General features: G+C 51.7%; 2 protein-coding genes across 2 annotated transcripts; both read left to right on the top strand.

The window, feature by feature from the left end:
* Positions 1-1649: 1649 nt before the first annotated feature.
* On the top strand, positions 1650-5778 carry NCLIV_034410 (SRS domain-containing protein; the record flags this gene model as incomplete). The annotated part of the gene is made up of 2 exons (XM_003883640.1): positions 1650-2185; positions 4716-5778. The coding sequence occupies 2 exons, from the start codon at positions 1650-1652 to the stop codon at positions 5776-5778; spliced, it is 1599 nt and encodes a 532-aa protein (XP_003883689.1).
* Positions 5779-8521: 2743 nt separating this feature from the next.
* NCLIV_034400 (SRS domain-containing protein) lies at positions 8522-9652 on the top strand (the record flags this gene model as incomplete). Its single annotated transcript, XM_003883639.1, has 1 exon — positions 8522-9652. The coding sequence occupies one exon, from the start codon at positions 8522-8524 to the stop codon at positions 9650-9652; it is 1131 nt and encodes a 376-aa protein (XP_003883688.1).
* Positions 9653-10473: the final 821 nt, after the last annotated feature.

The raw sequence follows: 10473 nt of genomic DNA, 5'->3' as shown, positions 1-10473 counted from the left end.
GAAACAAAACGGAGGCCAGACGGCTTCTTTAAGCCGTCGACCGCAGCTCGCCGTTATCTGGATGAACACTTCATCCGGCCTGGAAACGCACCCGCCTCCCTGGCGCCACTAATGCCTTGATCGGCAATATCTTTCTTCGTCCATCGCTGTCGCGACCGCGAAACTCCTGTGCGATGAAGACTGGCAACGGTATGCGGCAACCAGCGACAACGCCCGTCGCACTACAAGGGGATCCTTGTTGACGCGGAGAAAGGGGCACACAAACCGACAAAATACCTTCCCGTGTCCATCGTATGTCCGGGCCCCCTCCTTCACAGCGAATAGTTGTTATCCTCCTCCTGTGTTCCGACACAGCCCTACGATGAATGGAGTGGCTAACAAAAGATTGCAACACGTGCGTGTGTGATCACATGGTAACAGAAACATGGATAGGAATGCCAGCGCGCGCGTTAGGAAACGGGTCCTTTGCGCAGTTTCGTTCCAGTGGGCTCAAGGTATGACCCAGTGTGACGGGGTAGCCACAAAACAAGGTAGCAGGCGGGTTGCTCTCGGAGCCGCTATCCTTCATAATCTGGAAGTGTCGATCGAGAGTTCCCTCCTATGGTTTGCCTGGAAACGGGAGACAGATGCTAAGAGATGGCGCTGTAACGTGGAATTCAACCCCCCTAGTGGCATGCTCGGTTCTTTCCGGCTGCACACCCGGTTTGTCTTGAGGGGTCGATGGCCCGCCGCGCGCGATGGGGGAGCGCCGATAACCAAGACAGTGGCATGCAGGGGATGCCGAAGAGTTGGAAATGCACAGATGCCGCGGACTTTGTTCATTGGATCCACATTCTGTGTGTTTCAAGAGGTGAAACGATCTGCCCAGTCGGACCAAAATCAGGACCCATTCCGCGGGCCACCACCTCTTGCCTCCGGTACCCTCCGCACGTGTCCATTTTCGTTCCTTCCAAAATATTCCTAAAACCTTCAGTGAAGCCTGGCTTCCACATTGATGTGTGCAGAATTTCGAAGTCGTCTCTGTCATCTACATCGTAGAAGGCGTGATTGTGAGTTCCTACGACATGGCACTTTCTTCGCGCGTGAACCGCCCGGGTACCGAGGCTTCCGGCACAATGTCCCCTTTTTCCCGGTGATTCCGTGTGCGACTGGGACTACGAGTGATTTTGGTTTTTGTGAGCACGCTCCTGTTGTTAGTCTCTCTATCGTCTTCCGGGTGCCTCCGAGCTCTGGCTGACAGACCAACGGACCCAGCCTGTGTGACTGAAGGGGCTGTTACGAACTGCACTTGCACAACAGACGAACCGAATAAAACGGATCTCACAGCAACCCTGTCTCAAGCAAAAAATATCCTTCAGATTGCCTGCAACCAAGAAAAGCAGCAATGTGCTCCTGAGGAGCTGAGTGAAAATCTGGTCTGTCCATCAAGGATTACAAACCTGAAGGACTGCAAAACTAAAAAAGAACGTGATACACCATTCAACATCAACACGCTTCTCAGTGGTCCCTCACCAAGCATATCCTGGCAGCCCTGTGCTAACGCTATCTCAACGTGCACCACTAAGAAGCTGACGATCCCTCCTGAAAATTTTCCCTTTGTCGACCACAAGTTCATGGCCGGTTGCGTACAACCAAACACAAAAGATACAATGAAGGTAACAGTGACGCTGGAAGCGAGAGCAACTGCGACGGAAGATCACATCGTCAAATGCGCGTACGGAAAGAATAGCAATCCAGCACACCAAACCGTCACGCTGAGTCCGGAGAAGAACAGCTTCACTCTGGTGTGTGGCGACCAGGGAGACGTTCTCCCGACAAATCACAAAGAGGAGTACTGCGTGAGTGACACCGGAAGCGACGAAGTAGAGTCCTGCACTGGAGCGTACGAAGGCATTTTCGCGAACTACGAAGCGACCTGGTGGGCGGCAACCACAGACATCAAGGAGTACAAGTTCACGATTCCAGATGGGCAGTTCCCAGCCGAGGCACAGATGATTACGGTTGGCTGCCAGAACACAGCCGTTGAGCCCGGAACACAGCCGAAGGAAGTCGGTGAAAAGGATTCGAGTGTGTGCAGCGTTGACGTGAGGATTGTCGCATCCGCAGCCTCATCTGCCGCATTGACAAGTGGAATGGCCGTTACGTTGTTGTCGTTGGCAGCATTTTTCTCCACACCTCTACTAAAGTGAGTTATTTTCGCAACCCCATCACCCCACGCACGAACAGTTCTTCAATAAGTAGCTTCCCTGACCTTATCGTTCCCGGCGGTATGCCTTACACCAGAGGAGTTACACTGGCTTGTGGGGTGGAAGCACTCACACTGCCTGGCGACAACTCACAAAGGTTCTTTCAGACTTACATTTGCTGTTTCGTCTAGTCGGCACACCAGCGACTCTTCTACGACGTCTCTCCAAGAAAACTTGTAAAACGAAAAGCGAAGAGAAAAACATCGAACAGCAGTACAACTACGTAGTTCCAGATATCTCTCCGCATCTAGTTGTATGAGGCCATGAGCCCGCAGCTCTTCCGAACTCGGCGCCGGAAAGCTGACACGGGGTCGTACGTTTGACCAAAACATACTATACCAAAAAAACAGGCGAAAGTCAGTTGATCCTTTTCTCTCCAAACAGAACGCACGCAAGAAAGCATAGAGGGTCGATAGAAACAAGATCGGAAATAGACAGGAAACGACAAGCTCATTCGTGCCAGTAGGGCAGTATCAAGCATCCCGTGTCACGCGCTGTAACTTTCAATGCGCCCAGTCGGCTTTTTCCTGACTTCGACACCTTTTCGGGTGTTGACCCTGTTGGCGTTCTAAGGCCAGGGTAAAGCTGAGCTGCGTTCACAACCAGCCATGAAGAATGAGGAAACATACAGTACCAATACACGTGAACATCCACGAGCATATAACAAAAAGAAAACACTGACGTCGCGAGCGTACAAATATATGTATATATAGACGAGAGTGACCCTAAACGTCGTGGGGTGAGAAAGTCAGAAAGGAACGAAATTTGCAAGCAGAGCTTCGGAACACAAGAGAACAACTTGAATTGTGGCAACGATATGAGAAGCCATCGTTTTCTTCCAGGTGAACAAGAATACGACAATGGCGTAAAAAGAGACGTCCGGTGCCGATGGGCACGAAAGAAGGAGCCAACACCAAGAACTAAAACACCAATGGACTGAAGGGAAGAAAGATAAAGAGGACTTTCGACCCATGACAGAAACATCCTCCTTCAGCTTCGGGCCCACGTCGTCGCTGGTGCCCGAAAGAACTTGCCGGACACCGTGGTCAAAAGGCGAGCACACCTGCCTTCCTCCTCGCCAGGAAGCGAGAGGAACCGCCACCGATATCTGGCCTCACGTCAAGCGCGAACTGTAACTCACCATCCACCACGTCAAGAATGGTAACGCCAGGCGCATGTGTCCTAGGTGACAACATACTCTTAAAAGGTTTTTCATTCTATTGGGCAAACAGTTTCAGGCTGAGGACTGCGCAGCTGTAGATTGCGCGTCGACGAATAGAAAAGACGCACAGCGGAGAGAAATCGGCGACAAAAGACCGGAGACCAGCGGGCTCGAGTGAGCCGTCGTCCAGAGCGCGCTCTCTTCTTGAAAAGCACCCTCATTGGAGCTGCAACGGCTACACAGTCCCCGATTCCCCTGAAACCATTCATCCGACGCATGTTCCATTTGTCCATGGATCTTCCTGTCGAGACAAGCTGCACTGTGGTGGTGACTGCCAAACGCCCCAACATCGAGCGATACCACCCTTCAGAGCACACTAACTCCTGGTCTTGTAGTAAGGTGCACGACTAAGGACAAACTCCAATCACTCGTCAACGCTCTGTCTCCACATCCCCGCTCGGCGGCCAAACCCGTCGCCCCATTGCAGTCTACCAAGGCAAGTGCACTCTGGATGCACCACATGTAAGGAAATGCTGCAAGAATTCCTTGACAAATCACAGGGCAACCGAAAGTTGAATAGTCTCAGCACGCGCGACGACACTGTTCCTAGCCGTCCTAGACCCTCTCTCATGTTGCCTCCGAAGAAGTTAAGTCACGGCGACAAATACAAGGTAAAAAGCGGATTCCCTTCAGAGCCTGTCCGACATGTCCTTCGAGTATCGATCAAGGATTCCTTCCCATCGCCGGCGTAGCTGCGGTACGTAGCCACCGCGGCTCGGCGCTGCAGGAAAAGTGACTCGAAGAACGCGATGGCGGGGCCCGCCGCTCCCGGCTGGATAATCGGATGTCTTGCAGGAGGTTCGTGGGTGGGGTGGGGAGGGGGGGGTATGACAGCCCCGTAGCTCGCACGGGCGCAGGTCCCGAGGGAGAGGCCGACGGTGGGAAAAAACGCAGGAGATTAAAAGCAGACGTCGTTGTTTTTCTTCCGCAGAACCAACGTTCTGGATGTCTTCTGCAGTGCAGTGACCTTTGACTCTTCAGACGTCAAGCGAGGCTCATTCTGGGGGCTAGCACCTCTTACCAACGGCTTTGTTTGCTTTTTTAGCCTTCGCGATGCTCTTGTGAACACCGAAAACCTTCAAGCAAGTTTCTCTTGTATCTTGGTTCATTAGTTGCTTCGAGAGCCGCTGCTGTTATCTGCATTGTAGAAGGTGTGGCAGTGATTACCCCTTCAACATGGCGCCGTCTTCCCGCGTTACCTGCCCAGTTTTCGATGCCACCGGCACAATGTCCCATTTTCCCCGCAGAATCGGAGTCCGAATGGGACTACGAGTGATTTTGGTTTTTGTGAGCGCGTTCCTGCTTTTAGACTCTCTACCCTTTTCCGGGTGCGTCCGAGCTGTGGCTGACGAACCAACGGACCCAGCCTGTGTGATTGCCGGGGCTGTGACCAAGTGCACTTGCACAAGCAAGGAGGTGACTAACAAGGATCTCACAGCAACCCTGTCTCAAGAGAAAAACGTCCTTGAAATTGGCTGCAATAAACGTGAGCTCAAGTGCGTTCCTGCTGAGCTGAATGGAAAACTGGTCTGTCCATCAACCACAGCGGAGTTGAAAAGCTGCAAAAGCGGAGAAACAAGAACCACTGTTCAGCCGTTCGACATCAACACCCTTCTCAGTGGTACCTCACCCAAAGTATCCTGGCAGTCTTGTGAGGGCAATGGTGATGGTACATGCACCACTAAGCAGCTGACGATTCCCCCTGCTAATTTCCCTTTTGTCGACCACAAGTTCATGGTCGGTTGCGTCGAAGCAGAGACAACAGATACAATGAAGGTGACAGTGACGCTGGAAGCGAGGCCGAGTGAGACGGAAGATCACATCGTCAGATGTGCCTATGGAAAGAACAGCAATAATGCACACCAAACGGTCACACTGACTCCGGAGAAGAACAGCTTCACTCTGGTATGCGGTAACGAGGGAGAAGTACTGCCGACAACCTACGAAACAAACTACTGCCTCACGCAAGAGGGAAACGACGCGGGTGCCCAGTGCACGGGAGCGTACGGAGGCATTTTCCCGAATTACGAAGAGACATGGTGGACGACAACCCCACACACCAACGAGTACAAGTTCACGATTCCAGAAGGGCAATTCCCGGCAGAGGAACAGAAGATCACTGTTGGCTGTCAAAAGAAGGCCACTGCTGAGCCGGGAAAACAGAGGACGGAGAGCGAAGAAAAGGATTCGAGTGTGTGCAGTGTTGACGTGACTATTGTGGCATCTGCAGCTTCATCTGCAGCGTTGACGAGTGGCCTGGCTGTTACGTTGGTGTCGATTGCGGGAATGGTCTACGCAACTGTTTTCTAATTCGTGTGTTTTGAGTTCAGCTTGGTGAATCTTGACAGATTTCTTTCCCAGCCGCAGCGTGTCTAATAGCCCTCCAACAGTGCACCATTGATACCCCAGAAATGCCTTTTCTCCACACCTTTTCATTCCCTCGGGGATGTTTTGAAGCCACAGGAACTAGATCTGCTCCTGTGGTGGAAGCTTTTCGCACTACCCGGTGGAATCCCAAAGGCGTTTTCAGACTAACACGTGCTGCTCCGTCCCGTGGGCGAGGCAGCCACTGTGGTATGAGTTCTTAGTCAGGAATAGTGAAGAAACGGAAAACGGTCAAGAGTGGGATTCGAAAGCAGAACAACCCGGCAATACACGAACGATATCTTTATCTGAGATGAGGCAACTACAGTTGTTCCAAACTCGTCTCCTCATGGCTAACACGGAGGCGGGCGTCTCGCCGGGGATCACAAACGTGGAAGACAGCGACAGCCAGTTGTATCCCCTCTCTCAACCAAAATTGGTACAAGAGAGCAACGACACCCATGAAAAACAAGTGAGGAAATAAGGTGGAAGCAGTGAAGACACTCGTAATCATTTAGGCCTTATCGAGCAGCCAGTCGTACCAGCTGTAGCTTTCAAACAGCCCAGTCATCTCCTTGACTTGGACGCTGAGCGCCTTGACAAGACAGTTCCGGTGTGGACGCCACCGGTGTTCACAGACTATGGGAAAAGGCAAATGTGTTTACAACTTACAGAGAAAGGCGAGAAAAGATACAGCACCACAACGAGTGCACATATAAGAGCATATTTGCAAAGAAGGCATGGAGAAGACACATGCCGTAAAGGCGGACGTTTGAACAAAACTGTCAGGTGAGGATCAATAATATGGAGTGAGGAGTCACAACGAAACGAAAAGGGCCACACAGAGCCTGCAACACGAGAAAAGAACTGGACTGTGGCTCAGAGATGAGAAGATGCAATTTCCTGCCTAGGGGAAAAGCAAGCAGAGGAGGAAAGAAGTGATGGCAGACAGTAGCAATTGACACGGCGAAGAAGAGGCAACAACGCAGTGTGACACACCAATCGAGGTGAGGCAAGCCAGACGAAGAGGCGCATCGACGTCATTACAAAAAATGTCTCCTCCCGCATCGGAACCACTTCCTCGCTTGTGTCCCAAGAAACTTGCCAGAAAATGTGGGAGGTCAAAAAGGCGAGCATATGGTTTCCTCCTCGCCAGCAAGGTACAGGAACCGGTAACGATATACAACAAAGAAAGGCTTAAGTAAGAGAAAGGTGGAGTTGCACGGACTACCGTAACTGATTCTGTTCACCACAGCTGTGCTCCCCCGCCTGCCTTGCGGACACCGACACAGAGAGAACAGCGAAAGAATACTACTGCTCACATGTTAGCATGGTCAGTACCATCGTAATGGGGCATGTGCCCTGTAAGGGTCGTGTGCATCCTGCCAACACGTAATTTAGAGTGGAATCTTGAGAGCTGGCATAACGTCAAGTATGAACTGTAATTCATCTACCATTGCGGTTGATACGCTGTCGACAGGACATGCGTCCAAATAGACACCATACCCTTACAAGGTTTTTGCATCCCTGCAGGTGTCACGGGTCGAGTACTGCCTAGCTCGTCCTCGTATTCGACGGACAGAGAGTATAGAGAGCGATCGACGAGTACGGAACGGCCACCAGACGGCGCCAGTAAGCCTGCGTGCTGAGTCCTACGTTTTTCATGGAAATGTAGCCTCATGCTGCCTGAGAAGCCTAACCACTCCCCATTTCCCTTGATGCCATCATCCGAAATAAGCTCCGTTCCCCTGTGGATCTGCCGACCATGTAAGGAAAAACAGCGTAGTCGACTGCCAAAACCCCGCAGCACTCTTCAACACCACCCGTCGCAAAACCATAATTCGTAATTATCGTAGAGAAAGGCACGAGAAGAAGAGAAACTCTCACGTCTCATCGATGGTCTGTCTCCGCTTACTGCCTTCGTGGGGAATTGGTCTCTGGTCTTGACGAGTTCCTAGGCACGGATGCTCGGGATTCAGAGTGGCTAACAGAAGCTTGCAAGAAGTGCACGCGTGATCACGTGGTAACAGAAAAATGGGTACACATGCCAGCATGCGTCACGAAACGGGTCCTTCCTGTAGGTGTTCCGCCGTATTAGACGTCTCTGAAGACACGACCCAGTGTGGCGGGCCAGCTACAAAACAAGGTAGCAGGCGGATTGCTCTCGGTGCCGCTATCCTTCGAAATATTCGAGTGTCGATTGAACAGCTCCTCACGGGATTTGCCTAGAGTCGGGAGACAGAGGCGAAGAGATGGCGCTGCAACGTGGAATTAACCCCCCTAAGGAATGCTCGGTTTTTTCCGGCTGCACACCCGGTTCGTCTTGAGGGGTAGATGACCCGCAGCACGCGAGGGGAGGGGGCGATGAGAACCACGACGACGGCATGCAGGGAACACCGAAGAGTTGGAAATGCACATATGTCGCAGGTTTTCTTCATCATTGGAATCCACATTTGGGTGTTTCTTAAGAAGTGAAACGATCTGCTCAGTCGGACCAAAATCAAGACCCAATCCGCGGGCCACCACCTCTTACCGCCGGTACCCTCCACACGTGTACATTTTTCGTTCCTCTCCAAAATATATCCAAATCCTTCAATCAAGCCTCGCTGCCACATTCGTCTGAGGCCGGTTCTTCAGGTGGTTGCTGTCATCTACATCTTAGTCAGTGCTATAGTGAGCTTCCTACAACATGGCGCCGTCTCCTCGCGTGAACCGCCCGGGTTCCGATGTCTCCGGCTCGGTGTTGCAGGTTTCCCGGGGACTCGGAGTCCGAATGGGACTACGAGTGATTTTAGTTTTTGTGAGCATGTTCCTATTGTCAGACTTTCCATCATGTCCCGGATGCGTCCGAGCCTTGGCTGACGAACCAACGGACCCAGCCTGTGTGATTGCCGGGGCTGTGACCAAGTGCACTTGCACAAGCAAGGAGGTGACTAACAAGGATCTCACAGCAACCCTGTCTCAAGAGAAAAACGTCCTTGAAATTGCTTGCAAAAAAGATCAGCTGAAATGCGCTCCCGATGGCCTGGAGAGCAACGAGGTCTGCCCTTCAACTACACCCAGCCTAAAGGATTGCAAAAATGAAAAGCAAGATAGCCCCCCTGCGCCATTCAACATCAACACGCTTCTCAGTGGTTCCTCACCAAGCGTATCCTGGCAGCCCTGTGCTGACGGTGTCCCACCGTGCACCACTAAGCAGCTGACGATCCCTCCTGAAAACTTTCCCTTTGTCGACCAAAAGTTCATGGTCGGTTGCGTCGAAGCAGAGACAACAGATACAATGAAGGTGACAGTGACGCTGGAAGCGAGGCCGAGTGAGACGGAAGACCAAACTGTCAATTGTGCTTACGGAGTGAATAGCAATAAAGCCCACCAAACGGTCACACTGACTCCGGAGAAGAACAGCTTCACTCTGGCGTGTGGCGACCAGGGAGACATTCTGCCGACAAATTACAAAGAGGAGTACTGCATGAGTGAAACCGGGACGGAAGCATCCAAGTCCTGCACTGGGGCGTACGAAGGTATTTTCACGAATTATGAAACGACCTGGTGGACGACAGAGTCAGACGCCAACGCGTACAAGTTCACGATTCCAGATGGGCAGTTCCCGGCAGAGGAACAGAAGATTACGGTTGGCTGTCAGAGAACGACGTCCGCTGAGCCCGGAAAGCAGAGCACGAAAACCGATGAAAAGGATTCGAGTGTGTGTAGCGTTGATGTGACGATTGTGGGATCGGCCGCTTCACCCGTGAAATTGACAAGTGGGATGGCTGTTGTGTGGCTTTCTTTCACGGTTATTGTCTCCTCATCTCTTTTGTAGTAAGTGAGTTTATTTTGAGTAGTGTTCGATGGACCATGATAGTTATCCTGTGAAAACGTTGAGGATCGCAACACCGTAGCAGAAGCGTAACGGTACTTTCAGGCCGGATGTAGACCGCCGCTCCTTTCTGACGGTGTCCACCTACATCAGAGAGCAAATAAGCTTCTGGGATTTGTGCCCTGGAAGCTGCATATGCTGTCTCGCAAGGATCCGGATGCTTGTTTAGTGATCTCCTAAAAAGTTGCCTTTAGTGTGATCGGTGATACCCAGGTCATCGCTGTCATCTCTAGTGGCCAAGCAAAAGAGTGTCGGCGACTCTCTAGGTGCCTACCTCGTGAGAACCCCGTTCTAGAGATAACCAGTCTTTTCTTTTCAGGAGAGGTATTGGTGAATAGGCGATGTAATAGTGGCAGCTTCTGGTTTGGGTTTCGACAACTTCACCGATACCTTCGTCCTCACGAAGGTTTTCTCCATGCGTTGGTTGCCAGGGTCTTTCCGATCGCAGTGTATGAATACGAGTTCTTCGGAGTCTCGTGGATTCCGGAGAGACACGAGTGACAAAGAGCCAGATTGTCAGTGCAGGCGTGACGCTAAGAAATGCGTTTTTTTCCGGCTGGAATTTCATCTATTTCTGAAGAACAAGGCACTTTGAATCTTCAAAAAAGTCGAAAGCCCGGAGCCTGAAGAAAATACTGGTTGTGGTTGTGTTGTTCGTTCCCGGCGGCTGCTTGCACTCGTCTGCCGAGCTTCTCCACACTGCTCTGCCCTTTTGCTTAATCCTGTTGCGGGGTCTCTTTTCCTGTTGGCTGCGTTCTCACCGT

This window comes from Neospora caninum, chromosome VIII (assembly GCF_000208865.1).
Source record: "Neospora caninum Liverpool complete genome, chromosome VIII".
NCBI lineage: Eukaryota > Apicomplexa > Conoidasida > Eucoccidiorida > Sarcocystidae > Neospora > Neospora caninum.
This window is presented reverse-complemented; position numbering and strand designations above follow the sequence as displayed.